The sequence below is a fragment of the Zosterops lateralis genome (genome assembly GCF_965231275.1).
Source record: "Zosterops lateralis genome assembly, chromosome: 7".
In the NCBI taxonomy this organism is placed as follows: domain Eukaryota; kingdom Metazoa; phylum Chordata; class Aves; order Passeriformes; family Zosteropidae; genus Zosterops; species Zosterops lateralis.
Window position 1 is genome coordinate 28721134 of NC_139767.1, and position 20647 is coordinate 28741780.

Here is a 20647-nt window from a genome sequence, read left to right on the forward strand (position 1 = left end):
GAGCAATAAACTATTCCTGTATAAAATCAGCACACGTGTAACAGAGAATATATCCCAGTGTGGATAAATAAGTACATGGTTAGATTATTAACTGATCTCTCTTAAGCTTTTTAAATTAACCTTGAGGCGGCCAAGACTGTTTGCAATTTTTCCACAATTATGGATTCTCCCTGTGTCTAAAGATGTGGTAAATATAATACATTCAGTGGAAGAATGCAGTGGTTTCAACAAAGAAAAGTGAGGTGTCATGCACAAGAATGGGGTGAATAACTCAATGAGGTTCACCTGCCTCAGTCTCATCCCTTGGACTACAGTGCTCTATCTAGGTGTAAAAAGTGCATAACTTGTGAAGCTATAATTGCAAGGAAAATAGCTACAGATATTTCTGTTATCTCAGTATCAAGGACTCACAGGTCATGGGCTTTTCCTGAACTGGGGGATGTGTCCAGTGTGAGGCTAGGGGTTTGCAGAGCAACTGTGAAATGGATTCTGTTGGTTCACATCAGTTGTTTTCTGGTGGAGAGGGGAAGGGGTAACTATGGTTGTTCAGCTTGCTACAGAAACCCACTGCATTGGGCCCATTTCTGCACTGGATGTTACACTGGCATTAGTTTAACTCACAGGTAGGAAACCCATTAGTCTGGTGGAGTAGATGTGGCCTGATGTGTATTTGATGTGCCTCTTCCAGGTCAAATGAGTGGCTCAGTATTAGGCCAATATCCTCAGGTGCAGTATTTCAAGAATCTGCTCTCTCTGATTTTCATTACTGTGGGCTTGCTGACATCTACAATAAATTGTAAGTTCTCTGACTAGCAGATTCCTATCATTACTGTCCTGGCATATGTTAATTTGTCAATATAATTTTCAGGTCTGTCAGGAAAAGCACTACCTGGGGTATGTAGCTCCCGCGATGAATAGGTTGATGATCATTCACATGTGGCACTTGTAGATGGATTTGCCAGTGAAGTTTTATTGTGCTTTTGATAGAGAAGCAATATAGCTAATAAGGAAAAGGGAGCAGGCAGTTGAAACCGGGCAATTACTTTTCAGAGCATTTATCTGAACCTGCTTTAGCTGATAAAAGAATTCCTCTGGTTTTTCCAGTTAGAGGTGACTGATAGGTAGAGGTACTAATGGAGAACTGAAATTATTTGCAATTGCGATGGAAGTCCAGGATTGTAAGAGAAGAAACATTAAAACTGCATTGCTGGGACAGCAGTGTGTGAGCTCCCATCAGTGTGGGACAGTGCCAGGGCATGATGGATGGTAAACCTGAGCAGACCACACCTGAGGAGCTCAGTCTCCTGTGAGAGCAGCTGAGGCTGGAGAAATACCTCAAGTGGTATTTCTTGGGAAGACACTCAGAGAATGGTAGCTCAGAGACTGACTCAGCTGGGATTTGCACATTTACTGCCAGGATTTTGACTGTTGGATTAACTTTTGCTTTCCAGAAGCTTTTTAGAATCAGCTTTCTCACTGTGGGTGTCAATGGTGTCTTTTGGGCCTTCTACTGCCTTTGAAATGCTGAGTTATCAGCCTGTTTGTGCTCAGCCACATCCAGTGATTTTGATCTCTCCCACATTTATGTCTCCACACATGAAAAGGGGTAATATCTCACATCCAGTGGCTTCATTGGCATGGCTTAGCCTCTCTGGCTAGACACGGTGAGAGAGCCTGGCCTTTCTAGGAGACAGATGCAGAATAAATTGGACACGAGCTAGAGGTTTAGGAGCTAGGTTGGGAATAGCACATCAGTTTCCCCTGTTTCCTGAGGACTCTGTAAAAAGGACTTTTTCCACTCTCAATGTCACAATGATATTTTTTTGCAAGAATGAGTAAAGTCTGCTTTATGAATGAATACACAAAAATTGATATTTTTGTGAATCTTACAACATAGATTGATTTTGTAGCTTCAGAGAAAGTCCTTCTGGGTTCAATACAACAGGCAGTCTTCACCCAGCCTGGCATGGCAGGAAGCATCTATCTGATAAGTGAACTATTTTAGGTAAATCATTGTGCCTACAAAGACCTGCTTTGTTTGTATATGGGTGGAGCTCAAAAAGAAAAAAAAAAGAGTACCACTCATTTATTAGTCATGGTCAGTCCTTATTGTCCAACCCAGGGAAAAAAAAGAGGCATCAGCTTTTTAATTGTGCAATTCTTAAGAGAACTGAAATTCTCATGTGGTATCAAAACAGACTCATGGACCATGGAGTTTTTCTAGGATGGAGCACTCAACTTCTCCTCCTAAAAGATGCACTGGAATCCAGTGTTTGCCATTATGTCTGTGGATTCTGGCCAAAATCCTATAGGTTTTGAGGAATACCATTTTTGCTTAGAAGACATGAAGTGCAAAGTGTATCTCATGCTGAACTCTGCACTGCAAATGGGCAGAAGCTAAAATAGTTGTGAAAGAATCTGCTATTTTGAAGTGCGATTTTTTAAGTGAGGAAAAATCCTAAAGATTTAGAAATTTCCCACAAACATACCTCTAAAATGTTATGTCAGTCAAAATATTTTGATAAAATCCAAAGGTTTTTTTGAGATGACTGATCAAAAAAAAAGGAACAAAATGAGAAAGAAAAATCACCTGAAAAGGTAAACCAGAATATTTTGCTGTTATAAAAACCTTTTTTCAGTTTTAAATTCAGTAATACTTTCATGAAAACTTGCACTTATCATAAAATATCTCACTTTGAATTGCTGTGTAGCATCTCATCTTCTCTCCCTAGTTCCTTATTTTAATTACAGTTCTTCTGTGAATGGGTGTGCATTTCTTTCCTGCACTGCCAGGAGCAGGGTATGGGAACTGATGAGTGCTTACTGCCAGAGATGTCAGTACTATGTAGAAAAAGTGATTTTACTGTCTTTGAAGGTTTTGGGTTTTTTTCTTCTTCTCATCATCTATGAGCTCAGTCAAGCCCTGGATCAAATGTGCAAGTCCCAGAGTGGTTATACCTGCCTGCATCAGGAAGGAATTTGGCATGGTGTCTGCCTTTGGACATTATTGGATTTTACCAGGTGCTGCTGTTGACTGTCTAGACCTACATTAATCATTCTTTGCATGAGCTGAACATGTTTGCAGGCTTCTTTATGCTGTAAAGGAGCTCTTTCTTTCCCCTGTGGGTTTCTCTGCCTCCCACTATGTGTTTCAAGGAACTGTATGTATTTGCAATCTGGAGGCTTTCCACTCTGGGGTGACTGTGTTTTATGGTGCTGACTGGAATTCCTGGAGCTGTTCACCCTGCTCTATTCACTCACTTGTTAAGTCACTGATGTTGTGAACTGATAAATTAGGATGCTGTGTCGAAGAGCCCAGGCACTCTTTGCCCAGATGAAATATCCCTTTCCTCATGTGAAAATCTGGCAGTGCTGACCATAGACTAAACTTCATAGTGATGGCATGTGAAATGATCTTCATGGTCTCCTTGCCTGAACTGTGGAAAAACTCACACTACAGGCAGGAAGATCCATTTATTTTCTGAATATATATGGCTGTGCTTAGCACAGCCATATATATTTATCTCTCCTCTGCAATCCAATGGATTTGAATCTTCAAATTTACTTCCAATAGCCTCTACTCGTCCAAACCTTTTCAAGAATGGTGTGTTTATATTTCAACACAACCCTAATATTTATTTCTTCCAGCAAATGTCAAGAACATATAATTTTCATTTGGTAAAGCATTTTTGTTTTGTTTCTGCTAAATCATCTCAAATAGAAGACTTTAAATGCTCAAGAGAGAGTTGAATGGTACTTACTGTTCAAATATTTCTTTGTTGTAGTAACAAATCTTTAAATGTAGCCCTGCTTCAACAAAAACAAAGCCCTGATTAATTTCATATTTATCTCAGCAGCTGTTTCAAGGAAGACCTGCCAGATATTGATCCAAATATAGTAGACGTGCAATAACAAAAGGGGAAGAGGGTAAATGGGTTTAGATGAAGGCATCATTTACCAGCAGAAACTTAACAGGAATGTGAAAAATTATAGCATTTGTCCTCCAGATTTGGCTTTAACATCTGCGATCATGCATTTTTTGGACACAGCTGTGTTTTATATCTTTGCTGTTTGAATGAAGACAGGAAGCTTCTCAAATAGTGTTTATTTGCTCAATTAAATAGGAGACCGAATGCCTGCAGAGCTCTGGGTCCCATTTCTGGTCTGGGCTGTAATGATGCAGATCAGGATTTTTACCTGGGTGGAAGAGAGCTCAACACTACCCTGCTGAACCCTGGGACCTGCAACTCTCAGAATGACTCCCAGGCACTCATGGGACCATGGTTACATATTGGAAAAAGGTTTTCATACACCTAACTGGTGTCATTTCTTCCTACCTTACATCGTTTTACCACAGAATTGCTTTGAGTTCAGAGCCATTTTTCTTACATGTACAAATTGAATACCAAAATGAGTTGCTTGCTTGAGAATAGCAGGAGAACCCATCTGGCACCAGTTAGTTTCTGCTGCAGTAGATGGGTTTTTTCTGCCTTTCTGTTCCCTTCCTGTTGACTTGGGGCCAGAGGCAGAGCTTGAATGTGGATGTTGTGCAGCCCACACATCTGCATTCTTGTGCCATTCACAGACATACCTCGTGTCCCCTAAGAGCAGTGGCTGGAAACCAGAGACAGGAGCTTTGTCTCTGCCTGGACCTTACTGGCTCCAAGTCTTTTTACAACATGTCACTGAAATTTCTCTAGATCACTGCTTAATGTCCAGCTCCAGCCACTGTGAAACTGGCTTTAGTTTCTTTCTTTCTCTCTAAGAAAAGTGAGAATGAGTGATTCCTTTTACGTGCTGAAAGAGAATAAACAAATTTAGGTCACAGTGAGGAAGAAAGAATTAATTGGAAGTGGAGTCTGGGTGGCTGTTTATTCTCTAATTGTGAAAAAGCATTGTGAAACCAAGTTCAAAAATGTAAGAAGGAAAATCTAGTATGAAGATTGTTCACCTACAGTCTTTTAGGTGGCTGAAGTTCTCTGGTGGGAGCTTGCTGTGAATTGTTATTCCAGAGTAATGGTGCTCTTGGGTTGTGCCTCACTAAGATCTTCCCCTGGTGTCTGCTATAGCAGCACAGAAGGGAGATGTGAGCATTAGGAGTTATGAGTGTCCCAGGATCTTTGAAAAGACAGTCTGCCTCATCCCACTGAGCAGCTGCTGTCACTGGGGGATGCGGGTGACAGCTCAGACTGACAGTGCAGGAACACATTTCTTAACTGGAATAATAAGCAAGGTACAATTTGCTGAGAAGTATTAAATAGAACAAAATATTTTAATAAATAATGCTGTTTCAGAAGTGCTTGGCAAACAGGTCTACTAAAAAGTACTTTATCTGGTCCTTTAAATGTACTGGAAAGTAAATTATTAATACAGGTACTAACTGTTTCTATTGAGAAAGTGAACTTCAGGCTCAACATGGTGATGTGAAACCAAAGTATGAAAGTCAGTAAGTGATGTTTATTATAAAGCTCTCTGTCTAGGTTTATTTCCAAGCTGAGTAAATAAAGCACACACGAAATGAATAAAAAATTGCAATTAATCAAAAATATTAACACATAAATTACTGAAGTGATCCTTGGTGCATTTTGATATGGAAGCTAGGCAACAGAGTTAGTAAGGTCTCATATGAAATGAGGCCTTTGGGATAACAGTTTGTGTTTGGAAGCTTTTACATACCTGTTTTTCTCCTCTCCCTCCCCCTTTTCCACCCTCAGCTTTAAACCAATTGCCTGAGTACAGCCACATTTATCAAAGGAACGGCGTTCTCAAAAATAATTAATTTCCTGCAGATTTTGCTCCTATGTATTGATGCCTGAAGAGCTGCTTGTTATTCTGACAGTGTCTCCTGACAAGGTTATGCTGACCCGCCTTAAAAGAGACCTTGCTCTCCCTGTTAACAAATCATATTTAGAATGAGATGCTGGACATGTCAGATCTGGGCTTTTAGTGGTCCAACAGGAATGCTAAATGTGCAGCTTCATCATTAACTCGTGACTGCAAAATGGGAATGGAAATGTTATGTTATTTCAGCTAATCAAGTGCTTGAAGATTCCAAATGCCAGAAGCTTTGGCCAAACCATAAGGCTGAAAAATGCATATAATCAATAGGTATCTGAAAGATTAATCAGAAAGCATGAAGTCCTTAAATTCATTTGGTACCCAGCAAGCCAGCTCTTGCCAAAGAAAATACAATTTAGAGTGCCTGCATTAAAGAGGAAATTTGAGAAAATAACCTTATGAAAGTACCCTAGAAATCAAAATAGAGGCATTTATTTTTACAAAATTATCACATCTGCTTCTGAGTTTCAATTTTATGCTCTTTTTTAAAATCCAGATCATAAGTATTATTTTCACAAATATTCTAGGGTATTTTTATTAGACTTAGAAGCTGGTCTTTGTCTTTGCTTAAAAGCAGTGGAGCAACTGAAATGACTTATCAACTATCAAATAATTTCTGCTCACCATTGCAAATCTAGTCCAGATGAGCACAGCCAAGAGGCTGATGGATTGTCCAAATACCTTGATTTGAGTGTTTTTTCCAGTTTCTGGTCAAATATCAATACCGGAAAAAAATTAAGCACCACAATCAACATTAATTGCTGTACTAAAGTGGTTACTTGTGCGTAATAGATATGAGTATTGATGTATCATCTTGGGAGCCAGGAATAAGGCATGTCTTGCTTGGAAAAATATGGAGGAAGCTTGATTGCTACTGATGCTTTTCCCGATCAATTGCTAAATTGGGAAGGGTTTGAGCTGTTGCTTTTAAGCAATAAAGTTAATAAGCGTGGCTAGACTATTCAAAAGGAACCTCGCATCATTTCCTCAATCCAGGCTGAGGTAACTGAAGAAAAATGACTGACTGTCAGAGATGACAGATAGTCCCAGATTGCCTCACCAGAGTTTATCAGAGCTTCATTATGTCCAGGCCAACTTTTTTAGGATACTGGAAATATTTGAATATTGCAACTTGAATTATTTTTTTAAATTATTATTATTTTAAATAAATTGGCTGTGAGGTGTCCCAACAATTATGTTAGCATTTTGTGCTTTCACATCCATTTTCAGCTTTGGTTTTGCAGGCCATTATTACTCATTATTTTTAATTCCCTGGACTTGCATTTATGGTTTCCTGAAAAATAATTTATTGGAATTTATTCCAGGCAGCTGAAGACTGTAGCATGAATATAGGTAGCTGCAGACCTCAAGCAAGACAGGCTCCTTAAAGAAAAACAGCATGACAGATGGTCCCTGCCCTGAAGAGGTTACACTCTGAACAGTTTTCTTATCTCACACTTCCTTCTTTGAGCTATCAGTACCTGATTAGTATCTGGCTACCTGTTTGTGCAGGGTGAGTGCTCTCTTGAAGGCACCCTCTCTGCAGCAAGCTCTGCAACTGAAAGTAGAAATGATGAGCAGGCAGCTTTCTGTCCTGCAACAGTTTAAACACCATTAAATAATAGGTTTTGACAAGCAGGTTTAGAAATCAGGTGCTAATTTTCTGCAAAAAGTCAGAAGAATGTGGAGTTATCACTGTGCTGGGGAATGAAATTGTGTGGATGAGTCTAAAGACGCACAGATCTTGTTAGAGGTTAGTACCATTCATCACATTAAAGAAAAAAATTGCAAGCAGAATTACTTCTGCAAGAATGTGGCCAACACTCTTGAAATGGAATTAAATTTTCTCAAAATGATGAATGCCTTCCATTTGTATGTTTCCTGCACTGAAGTATAAAGAGAGATACCCACTTTTGCACTTTTTTATTTCATATGGGAGTTTGCATGCCTCTGTGATGAATGAAGTAGGGAAATTGTCTTTATAATAAAGAGCATTGTTTGGAATTTTGTATTATTGGTGTAAGAGGGGTTACATATTGATGTGTTTTGAACATAAGAATTCTCTGATTATTCTTCTTCCTTTCCTCCCTTTCCATCCCTCTTTCTTATCAGTTTCATACTTGAAAATGTACTAAGCTTGTTGGAAATTTGGTTGGAAATTTTGCTTCTCTGCACACCTTGCAGGCCTGGAGAGGCTGCAAAGCTTCAGCTGATGGACTCCAGCCTGTATTTGCATTTCATGGTTCCCTGCCTGGTATATCTGTTTCAATGCAGGCTGAACTTCTAGTCATGGTGGTGTATAATCAAAGGTGCCAATGTATCACACTGCCTTTCCTCTACAGCTAGAGGCAGAGTTTGAATTTGGATCTGTTTGTGTCTAAGACTTTAGTTCAGGTTCATAAACAGAGGACTTCAGTCTTCTAGGACATTCCTGTTCTGCTTACTAAAACAGGTTTTATGTTATCATCAATAAGTATTAACTTACTGTTTTACATCAAATTAGGTAAATTGGCAGGTTGGCGGTGGTGAGGGGAGTTGGAATTAAGCTAATACTGTCTGTGCCTTGCTGTGGTTGCAATGGATGGTGATGGTGTATTTATTTACTTATATCAGAAAACACAGAGTGCACTTAGCTGCTACTTGTCCTCTGTTGGGGCTCTCCATGTGTCTGTATGGCTCCTGCATCTCTTTGTCAAGTGTTTGAAGAAATCCTTGGAAAAGTCTGTTCAGGACAACAGGGGTCAGTGATTTGGCAGAAATTTCTGAAGATCCTCTAAAGCTTTGCAAGAAAAATAACACAAAACACAAACCCTTTTCATTTCATTGCTTTCTGATTTGCTTCCTTGTCTCAACCCTTGTTCCAAAAGGCAAGAGGCGGTAGCACCCCCAACAAAGCTTCTTTTACAACCTTTTTTTGGCATTAGTTATAAAAGGATCAGATGTCTGACCTGTCAGCAGTAGGTAAAAGGAGAATAAAAATATCTATATTCCTGACAGTGTTTGAAAGTGCCTGGTGTCCCTAGTTTTTCTTTGCACTGACTGTTGTATGCAGTGTGCTCTGGATGTGCCAATAATGTTAAGGCAGAGGATCAAGCTTGTTGTCTCTAAGTGCTTCTGTCTGGCACCGTGTTGAGACTGTTCAAGTTAACAAACTATCAACATATATTTGTCTAGAGTACCTCCTCTGAAGAATATTCCTGTCCTTGTTCCAGCCCAGAAACCTAGTTAAAAACTTTATAGAGTTGTTTTCTGTTGAATATGTAGGAGATGTATCTTATTAGCAGAGTGTTTTAAGAAGTTAAAGAGGTAGGTAGAGTGCAGTGAAAATCCTCCTGTGTGTTTGTGCACTGGGAATATTTCTGTGGAGGCTAAACAATCTTACAATTTCTGCATGCATATCCATACCTCTTTTTCTGAGGATGAATACTGCTATGTCCCTTGAATAGCTATGCTGAAAGCTGCAAAGACTTGACTTGAATCAAATGTCCTTTTATTCTTTCTCCTCTCTTCTTGTGAGGAAGAGATGTGTTTGCAAGGGAATGCTGTGGTGGTGTTGGGTCCCATGCATCGCCAGTGACCATTGCCTTGGACTTCTGAGAAGGGAGGAGCAGGGGCTGGGAGCAAAGTCTGACTGCAGATGGAAAAAGTTTCTGTAGCATTTGGAAGATCAGTTGTGAGGGAAAAGGACCCCAGTGATAACAATGCACATGCTGAGTCACGAAGGCCTTCCTGTCAGGGAGTAATTGCAGGGCATTTTTCTGTACGTGACACTTTGCTGGAAGTGAAACTTTTTAAAAGGGCATCTAAAAATGAAGGCACCCAAATTTAAAAGTAATGCTAAGGCACAGGACCCTGCTTGTTGACTTTGGCTGGGTTCAATATGTTCAAAGGAGAATCCATTGTATGTACATATAAAGAGCTTCTATACAGCTGTATTTGATTCTGTTTCCAATTCTGTGAAAGTATGTATGTTTTTTAGTGAATATTTGAATTACACGTGTTTGGAAAATTAGAGATTAAACTGTAATGTAGACACTTGAATTTCACGTAAATTACATCATAGTCAATTTAATATGACCTTTCTTATAGCCTTTATACTGTCCTATCTCTCACCTTTTATGTTAATCATTCTTTGCTTTGCTCTGAAGCACCAAACACCAGCAACAAAAGCCAAGTCTCACTGTGGCTGCCCACAATATTAATTATCCTGATGTGCTTTTATTCCTGCAGCGAAGATGTTTGCAAACGAGGATTCACTGTTATTATCGATATGCGGGGATCCAAATGGGATTTGATCAAGCCTCTCCTAAAAACCCTCCAAGAAGCCTTTCCTGCTGAGATTCATGTTGCCCTGATTATAAAACCTGATAATTTTTGGCAGAAGCAGAAAACAAACTTCGGCAGTTCCAAGTTCATCTTTGAGGTGAGAGCCATCTAGAAATGAATTGTAAAGCATTATCTCTGATAAGAATTTTTCTTCAGGTAAAAAAAACCTGTGATTGAAAGCAAAAAATACATCCGAGGGCAGGTGGCAGGAGTGGGCTGATTCCCTGGCATCTGGTTGTTTTCTGGGCACACTGTGAGATGAGTTGCATGTTTCTTCCCAGAGATTCACATAGTTCAATTTGCTGAGTGGTTTTTTTTTTTTTGTTTTTTTTTTTTTTTTTTTTTTTTTTTTTTTTTTTTTTTTTTTTGGTTTTTTTTTGGTTTTTTTTTTTTTTCTGGTGGTTGGTTTGTTGTTTGTTTGTTTGTTTGGTTTGGGGTTTTGTTTTTTGGGGTTTTTTTGGTATGTATTTTTGGTGATATTGCATTAAGTCTTTCCTTTTTTTCTCATAGGAAAACAAAAACAAAAAACCCACCAAATTGGTCAAAATGCTAAAAATACAGTTTTCTAGATGCAAATTTTTGACTTTGTTAGTTTACCTCTACCCAACTTCCGGTAGTGGCTTTTTTTAAAATAAAAGACATTTGCTAAATTTTCACCTCTTTAATTTAATTGAGATTTACAGTTCAGGGATAGCACTAACAACTCGTGTGAATGATAAGGTGCCTCAGGCATGTCCTTTGAGAAGTAACCAGTATATAACAACTGCATAATTAAGAGGAATTTTACTAACTTTGCTGTTGATGAAGACAAACCAGCTGTGTTCTCGATAGCATTTCAGTTTTCTGTGAATTTCCGCTTCTTGCCTAAAAAGAAGCAAAACTCAGGTGGATGAAGTGTTCATGCATTAATCATGCCACACCATGGCTTAACCATTGTGTTTTATTTTTTAATAATTCACTGAGAAACACTTACATTGCTGTCTGTTTTACCAGTCCATTCATTTCAGAGAGACACAGAGATTTTGCACCTCTGGAATGCAGAAGAGAATTTGACTGTAGCTCTTAATGTTTATTGCAATGAAAGACTGTAATTAAGTATCTATTTCAGCTTTTTTGAAGTCAGTGTGATATAAATATGTCCTTATTTTCAGCCTGTTCTTGCAAGGACCCTTGAATTGCTATGGGGAATGAGATTAGTGCTACTCATTAACACAATTTTACATTATTATCACATTTTAAGTGCTTGTAAATTTTCACCCCTGTTTTACAAAATCCAGTCAACTCACAAATTTTGCTTTGATTAAATAAATCTTTACAGTCCTTGGTACTTTTGAGGACAGAGAAAATAACAGAGTTCAAGTATGTATTTTTAGAACATTGTTTGTTTTAAAAATTAATAAATACTTTCTGGAGGGTTGACATACATTTTTATAATGTGGAGTTTTTGTGATGATAGTAAAGATAAACTGTGACCAAGTTATGCTTCATAATTACAGCTCTGAGTCTGTATTGTTTAAAAAGCTCTGAATTTGTTTGCTGTGGGATATTTTCATTAAGGATATTTTCATTTTGTGTGTGTTGTCAGTGCCTCTGAGCCTTACAGGGCTGTTCACATGGGTGTCCAATGGTTCAGATATGTTTGGGCCAGAGGAGGAGAGTCACTGAGTGTTGGACCACCTGCAGACACTCAGAATCATAGAATGGTTTTAGTCCTTCAATTCCATGATTCAAACAAAGATTTCCTAAGCTGTGGTCCACCCTGCAATATACACACCACAGTCAAGAAACTTCTATTGAAAGGATTCTTTGAGATGCTGCTGCTTATCAATAAGCTCAGGCTCTTGGGCAGCTCATGCTCTCTCATAAGAACTGTGAATGTCAAACAAGGTCAATATGGCCCACATTTATTTGATTTGTATGGGGCAATTCACATGTGCCCTCTCTGCACTGACCTGTCATGGCAATTTCCCATAGCTCGGATCAAACACAGGGGCCTTGGCAGGAGCACATTGCAGTGGAATGCAATGGAAGTCTCTGTTGATTTACCCCATCCACAAACTCAGCAGTACCCAGTGTCAGTTTTAAGGCCAAATTTCTCTTTTGAGCTTAATGGAAGTATTATGTCTGTGCCAGGGCACTGTAGGAACCTTGGTGGGCACTGATGAACTGGGTTTTGGGGAGAGATTCTGGCACAGACCAGTTTTTTCTGTGTCACAGTCCAGAGAGAAGCATGTGCACAGATCTTCACCCAGAAAGAGAAAGAAAAGTGTTTGGTTGATGTATGTGGATTCCAAAGTTTCCTGTCACTTTGAGGAATGAACCAGGCAGCTTATTTAGCATTAATTCAGAGGTGCCTTCAAGACTATTTTCTTTCTCCCGCTGAAAGAGGCTAAATAGTGGACAGCATTTTTTAAATTGATTTCAAAAAGAAGGATGAGCAATGCCTAGGAAACAGTAAGTGCCTACCTGCCTCACTAAAACTGTTTTTATTAGAGTTTCAAGAACTACTTAAAAAATCAAACCTGAATAAAGAAAATTTCTGCTGAATTCCAGAAACGAAAAGCTTTTCTACTGTCTCATAATGTCAAATTCTGTGCATTATTAGAGCAATGTTTCCATTAGCCTGACAGACTGCAGGGGGATGCCCAAGAATTAGCCATGAAGAGAAGTATTTCCCTGACAGGCAGTTAAACTCTAAACTGAATTATCTTCAAGGTCTCAGTGTACAGGTCAAGAGGTTTAAAAATTTGAAAATGCTCTGAAGCAATGTACTCACCTTCCCACTGTCAGTTTGTTCCTCCCACTGTCCACTCTTTTCCTCAAAGCAAGGAATATTGCAAGAATGTTTTAAAATAATCTTTCTCCTGAGCTGAAGTTCAATCTCAATTTTAATACATTGCAGAATGCCTGATATTTTTGGATGGATACAAATTGGAAGAAAAAGCCTATTATTAGCCTTTAACCAGTCACTAGGGTACTGTTTCAGACATTGTTTAGGATAATGGTCAAGATTTTAGGTGCTTTTCTTTGTAGATGACTTCTGCGGGAGTGCTGTGATTATTGGGTGCCTCCATTTGTGAAGAGCACAAGCTCTGACATTTTTCAGAGGGCTGATCTCCAGGGGGTAGATGTGCAGTCACTGATAACAGACAAGCCTTTAAGGGCTGCCAGCTTGGGTGTTAACATGAGAGCACTGAAAATCTCTAGTTACATATGATGCTCCTAATTTCAGAAAGAAGTAGTTTGTGTAAAAACAAATGAAAAAAAGTTATCAGTTACTGTGTCCTTAAACTGTGATCTGCTTTCCAGACACCCAGTGATTTTCTCTTTCTCACCAGTTACTGAGTCTGAACAAATTAAAACCATTTCTCATTGATTGAGTATGATTCGTGAGAAGTACTTTCTATTGGCAATAAATTCTAGTTGTTAATACTTCAATGACATTCCATTTTTACATTGATTTTACCTTAATTACATTAGGAATTGCTAATATGAAAGAGTGGCAAAAAGCCAACTGGAACAATTTGGAATAAGAAACCCAGCATATTATCTGTTATGGCAGTCTGCAGTACCTGCTTCTGTTCATATACCTGATACTTTTGCTTCTGTGTAGCCATTAGCTGGGGTGTGACACAAGTAGCAAAGTGCCTGTGATGTATCTATTTAGTGAACAGCCCTGTCCAGATATGCAGAAGCTGCAGTAAAAAGTCTTCAGTGTCCAACTAGGCTGACAAAATCTGTGGCAGAAACATTTTCACTACATCTATTTTCACTACAGTCAGGCCAGCTTAAAAAGATAGGCATTATTCCAGTATATATCACATCTTTTAATAAGTAAGTAAATAAATAAATGCCATTAGAAGCAGAGGTTTCTGCCCAATTAATATATCAAAATTAAACACAGTCCTTGACATCCTTTACAATGTTCCTTCAGTTATGTATTGATGGAAAATACTGGCTTTGTGCTGTTTATGGCTTATGCTGTTGATTCTGATTGGATGGTCCCTGATTTAAATGCTGTCCTTTTCCCTTCCTTAGACAAGTATGGTGTCTGTGGAAGGCCTGGCAAAGCTCGTGGATCCTTCTCAACTGACGGATGAGTTTGAAGGGTCCTTGGATTACAACCACGATGAATGGATAGAGCTGCGTGTCTCCTTGGAAGAGTTTTTCAACAGTGCCATCCATTTATTATCAAGGCTGGAGGATCTCCAGGAAATGTTGGCTAGGAAGGAGTTTCCAGTTGATGTTGAGGGCTCAAGAAGGCTGATTGATGAGCACACGCAGCTTAAGAAAAAAGTGATTAAAGCTCCCGTGGAAGAACTGGATCGTGAGGGCCAGAGGTTACTGCAATGCATAAGATCCAGTGATGGTTTTTCTGGTAGGAACTGCATTCCTGGAAGTGCAGATTTTCAAAGTCTTGTGCCAAAGATCACCAGCCTTTTAGACAAGCTGCATTCTACCCGGCAACACTTGCATCAGATGTGGCATGTCCGCAAGTTGAAACTGGACCAGTGCTTTCAACTCCGGCTTTTTGAGCAGGATGCTGAGAAGGTAGGGAGTAATCTGTTCCTTTTCTCATGCTTTAAACAAGACTCTATTGCAAGGGTGACCATGTTTTCTGTAAGTGGCAACAGGAGGTGTTCAGCAGTGTAAACCTTATGTTGCCAGCAGATAGACTTCATGTGACTCGTAAATCAAATTCACCAAGCTAACTGTTGGATGTAGCAGGCATAGTGATATCTAAGAGTAATTGTTGTGTGTTGCTTTTGGTGAAAGTTAACCTGCTTTTCTGTGTCACAGTGAGTATATTCTGTAGACATTAGCACCAGAATCTGTCTTTTTTTTAATGCTTCTTTTACTGAGCTTATGAATATATTTATCTACTTGTCGCAACACTGAAAGAAGAATGATTTTGGGGTTTGATTCATTATGATTATTGTTTGCATTTCTTGGAGTCTATGGGAAATTTCAAGTATGGGTTTCAGGGAATTTACTTTAGAAAATTCTGTAGCTCTAAAACCTTGGATTTCTTAATGCAGAAGTGCCTGGTACCTTGTTAGGTGATTTTGTGAGAAGTCTTTGTTGGCACATTTAAAATTCCAGGCCACAGAGGTGGGGTATTCTCAGTGGAAAGTACTGAGCTCTAAGACTCATGTTTGTCTAGTCTGTATATCCATCAAAACCACCAATCTCTGGATCTTCTCTGCTTAATGTATAATCCAGTTGTTTCACTAATGTGTCTGCCTGCATGGACCCAGGAGGAGCTGCAGAAGAAAAGCAGACTTCATCTGCAGGGGGACCTCATGAGGATGGGTTTTTTAATCGGCCGTTAGTGTTTTTTTAGAACATTGTGGAGAAGCACATTGCTGAAACAAACTTAATCTTCAGTAGTGCAGAAAAAGACACTTGACATTGGTTTTCAATGCATGTACTAAATATCTCTAAGACTTACTAGGACTGAAAAAGCTCCATCATTGTATAATCAATCCTCCTGTTGGAAAAACCTTGAATTCAGATGAGTCCCTCTGAAATAAGAGTCACTGCAGCATCACTCAAGGATGCATAAGAGCAGAGTTTTAATTCCAAATGCTACAACAGTAGCATTCTCCCTGTTCCTTCTGTGTCATATGCTATAAGGAGGCCACTTCTGTCCTTCCCAGCAGTGGCTGTACTTCAGTGCATCACTTTGGATTTTCAGTTTCTTTGGGATTATTCAGATGACCACTGATTATTAATACAATTTTATAATTTATTATTATTATTATTATTCAATAATATTATTAGTGAATTATTAGTAATTGGAAAGTTATTGTATTAATAATGTTAAAAGCAGAAAGGCACTCAGATCAAGTCAGTGTTTGAGAAGTCTTTGTTGCCAAGCACTGTTCTGGGCATTGAAGGAAGTCTCCAGGGAGTTTCCTTTCTACCTCCTGCACTGGCATGAAAGGATGGTGTGATGTGAGTCCAATGTGGCATCAAAGCTCTTTGTGTGTGTTATTCTGAGATTGATATGTGTAAGGTCTAGGCAAGTCAATTGAGATGGAAGAAGAAGCAGTGAGAATGTGATTTCTGCCTTTGTAACACTGGCTGTCTTGAGCAATTCCAGCTTGACAAAACCAGGATTCTGCTCTTCTCTTCATCTGCCTCATGTTAGCTAGACACACAGTCAGCTTCTCCCTGCTTAGGCTTTGCTTGCCTTTTCTTGACATCTACATTTTTCCAAAGAATATAAAATATTTTCTTGTTTTATATTCTCAAATCTGTGGTTTTAATCTTCTCTGTTTGTGAGTCCCTAAAATTCTTCCTGGAAGGGTTGCAGACCCTTTAACATCACATTTCATGTGTGTAGACTGATATAAAGCATTGATGTGTTTTTCCTCTGTAGCTGCCTTTCTCAGGTCTCTTTGAAGTAGTCTGACCACCTCAGACTGGAAAGTACTTGTTTCATAAAATGTCCAGAGCTAAATCCAGTCTGAGTGCTGTCTCCACTGTAGAAATAGCCACCAATGTGTCTGGGTATTGAATTTTAGAGTTTCCAGGTATCTCCATTTTCTCAGTTACATTCTATTCAGGTATGGTAGCAGAGGCCAGTTACTCTTCATCTCCTGTATGACAACTCTAATAGTCTGTGAAGGCTTGAACTCCAACATAAAATTCTGAACATAAACAAGGTTTTAGGGTCTTTAAAAATATCTCTCTATTCATTGGATGATATTTCAGGGAACCTATTCTAATCAGAAGAAAACAGACAAGGACTTTCATTTTCTGGACATCTCTGATTTCAAAAATTTCAAGTGTCCTCATTGCCTGAAAAGTTCTTAAAAATGGGATAGGGAAAAAAAAAAAGGGGGACACAAGGACTAAAACACAGAGTATTTTAAGGAAGGCTTATTTTTGAACCCTTTGGAATTACAGTACCCCAGATGTTAAAAGCAAATCAATTCACATTTCTTTCTCCTAGAGATCCCCTGTATTGGAACATTTAGACATGGCAGTCACTGCCTGGACACACAAAATATTTAAATTACAGGCATTACAACTTACAGAAGTCTGTATAGTTGTGTGCTGAACAACTCATATTATTGCCAAAATAAACAGAGGGCAATCACAGCCTGGGCTTCTCCCACTCAAATCAGTGGGAGAGAGCAGGGCTCTCTGTAGAGATACTTTGTCCCCTAGTCAAGCCTGTAGGGTTTTACTTTCCTGTACTGGGGCCAAGGGAAAGGCAAAGTGGGGCTATACATAGGCACAAGCAGTACAGTGAGATTGAATCTCCAGATGGAGACTGGAAGCTCCTTGAAGCTCAAGTCAGCAGGCAGGTCAGCCATGTGGGGAGCTTTGGCAGAGGGGTGTGAGGAAGTTCACATGCTGTGCAGTTCTGACTGTAATGATCTGCTGATAAATAACACATTTCAGCTGCTGGCAAAGCCCTGACCCTCACTGTTCAACAGATTTATTCCTCACCAGCTAATGGAGAAATACGTATGTACATGTATATAATTTTGAAACTAGAACTGAGGCTTCACTGTGTTTTACTGGGTAACAGGGAAAATATTTTTAGTCACCAGTAACATTAAAAACTGTGTCCCAGTCTAAACTGAATATTGTTTGAAACAAAAACCTACAATCAACGGAGATCCAAGTATTAGAACTATCTGAGAAATGATAATTTGTCGGTGGAAATCTGGACAGGGAGAAGAATTCAGGCAAGAGTCCACATGTTTTGCGCTTGAATAAATACCAAAAAAAGACAAAAAATTATACTTACACTCTGTACTTTCCAGCTTTTCTGGAAATCATTTGTAACTGGCACCCAATTTGACTTTTGTAGGAATTTCCACATCATTCTGTGTTGGTTCTACACCAATTTTACAACCCCAACATGTATGTGAATAAAAAAACATCTATCATGATGTAATCAGCGTTGTCCACGTTAAGTATAAACAATACAGTCACCAGCTGGACTGAGCTGAGGGTCTGCACTGTGAGCAGAGCAAGGAGCAGCTCTAACACTGTGGGGTCAGCCCCAATGGGAGGCAGAGGGGGCTTGGTGTGTTCTCTGTCCTCACCTCCCCTTTTGCTTCCTAACTTCCTACACAGCCCAGCCCACTACTCAAAGGCAAACTCCAAAAGATGGAGTTGGAAAATGCCACGAGTGAATTTTGTTGTAAGCTTGTGGTGGGAGAAACGTTTTATTTGGATCAGGCCAGCTTTGTAGAAAGTCTAGTGGCAAACCACAGGCCACATCTAGTCTTCAAGGAGCAGTGAAGTAGCAGGCTTACAGTCAAAACCATCAGCCCCGTGTAAACCAAGGCTTCCCTTTGAAAAACACAGCTCTGCCAGTGATTTTCCCTGCAGAGCAGGCAATAGGAAGCTGTGCAGGCTGCTGGGGCTGCCCTGGTTCTGCTCCTCTGTGAGTGTCTGCAGGGAGAGGGAGCAGAAAGCAGGGATGACTTGCAGCTCCTACTCCACAGCAGCTGTAGTTCCCTTTTCCCAGATGATGTGACCAGCCTGGAACAACAGAAAGATTTTAGTGATTGCAGGAGTGATGGGAATGTGATTAAAAATGCAAAGTTCATAAATAGGAGACAAGTTTGGAGGGGGAGTATAAGCAAAATGGTTAAGAGGAATGGGGTGCAGTAAGAGTTGCAGCAGTTCTCCTGCATCCTTGCTCCCTGTGTGGGAGTGAGCCCATGGCACAGAGCAGACACTGCCTCCCTCCCCTCATCACACCCACTTCTGGCCCCTTCCTCAGTCAGGTCTCCTTAAATAAGGGATTTGATGTGTTATTCTACTGAGTAGGTGCTATTAAACTCAGCCCCCACGGAGTGAAATAAATAATGGGACATCTGGTTTCTCAAGGAAGAAAGTCACAGATATATCAGCTGTACTTGACTCCTGTCCAGTGTCCAGTTCCAATTCCTAATGAAAGTGTTGGGAAGACTCCTATTAATTGTCGGCAGAAGCCCATTATACCCATTAACTAAAAGTATACCCATTCTGATGTGCCAGATGAAATATAGGAGTTCCTAGTTTAGAACATCACTTAACACCAAGCAGAGTTAGTCTAGAAAAATACAGAGAAGCTTTAGCTCAACAGCAAAGTCTGTGGGAGAGAAGAATATCCAAGAATATAAAATCCAAGTATTTGAACCATGCTCATACTGGTTTTGGAGTATTACACCTGCCAGGGGTTCGTGTTCCTCAGAAGGAAGGAATTGAATGTTCTGCAAGTTACTCTTCGTCTAAAAAGATGCAAGATGGCAATATGGAAATTCATGCTGTAATTTAGGTGGGAAAAGATGGCTTTAAAGAAGAAACATTGATATCTTGATGTTTGAGAGAAAGGAAACTATCAGTACATTAGTGATTATATGACGCCCATTTTAACTGTTTTGTACATTACTTCCCTACATACAGCATTTGAAAATTCTGATGCTGTGTGCTCTTTAATAAAATGCATTACAAAACTCATGATATGATCCTTCTTGCTAATAGGAGGCAGTTTATTTTATTATAGTCCATTAAGTGGAGCAATTGTAGTGGCTCTTTTAGTCAAGGGAAGCATTTCCTAGAAATGGGTCCTAGCTGACTTTCTGGAAAAGCAGTAAAAGAAAGATTAAAAATCAACTTTGCTTCCTTTTACATTCCTCATCACCTCTAAGTTTTCTTATTTTAGCAGTGTCAAAAGACCCTTGAAGTGATGCATAGAGCAAATTTATAGAGTTTTCCTGTTTGCAACGTGTCATATTAACCCTTAAGGACTTGCGTAATGCCACCAGGAATAGCACCTGGGATGGGCTCCTCTGACTGAGATAAAATCCACTTAGTGAAGGACCATTTCCCCTCTGTTATTTCACTGCTGGAAGCACTTGGTTTCTTTGATCTGTGCTATGTGCATACAATCACCTCCAAGATTTCATGTGAGTTATTGGCTTACAATTACTGTGAGAGGGATGTGTCCCAGAGAGTGAGAATGGGGAGCCAATGAGGAGAATTCTGAGAAGGTGACAGAGGAACCTTTCATATGTGAAATGAATAAAAAACGAAGGAGTTCTGGCGAGGTGGTTAATTAGGACAGGGGAGGAGGCAGGAAGCACATTAAGAGGGGACAGAACCACAGTCAAGATAATAATGAGAGCACATCTGAAGTACATATGCCCCATGTGCTGTTTGACTATGAAAGGATTTGTTACTGAATGAATGGTATTTAGCAGTTAACAGTAATAATCATACAGGCATAATAATAATGGATTAGACATGGATTTTTCTATAGGATTTAGATTTCATTTAAGTTACATGAACACTGAATTGGTGTGCAGAACTCAGCATGCCCTGGATTTTCCATCTAAATACTTACACCATGAATATCACAACAGCACAGTGAGTGAGCACTGCAATAAGGAGCTTTCCTGGAGATTTTGAACATGAGGAATGTTGTTAGACCTGAGGTAAGCTCCATAAGACTTCTGCAATAAAAGAA

General features: G+C 39.4%; 1 protein-coding gene across 5 annotated transcripts in view; it reads left to right on the forward strand.

The window, feature by feature from the left end:
* Positions 1 to 20647, forward strand: part of KALRN (kalirin RhoGEF kinase) — a 473348-nt gene that overhangs the window by 181778 nt on the left and 270923 nt on the right. For all 5 annotated transcript variants that reach the window (XM_083865423.1, XM_083865425.1, XM_083865420.1 and 2 more), the window contains exons 4-5: positions 10069 to 10261; positions 14203 to 14715. In XM_083865423.1, coding sequence (XP_083721549.1) covers positions 10069 to 10261; positions 14203 to 14715 — 706 coding nt within the window. The remainder of the gene's footprint in view (positions 1 to 10068; positions 10262 to 14202; positions 14716 to 20647) is intronic.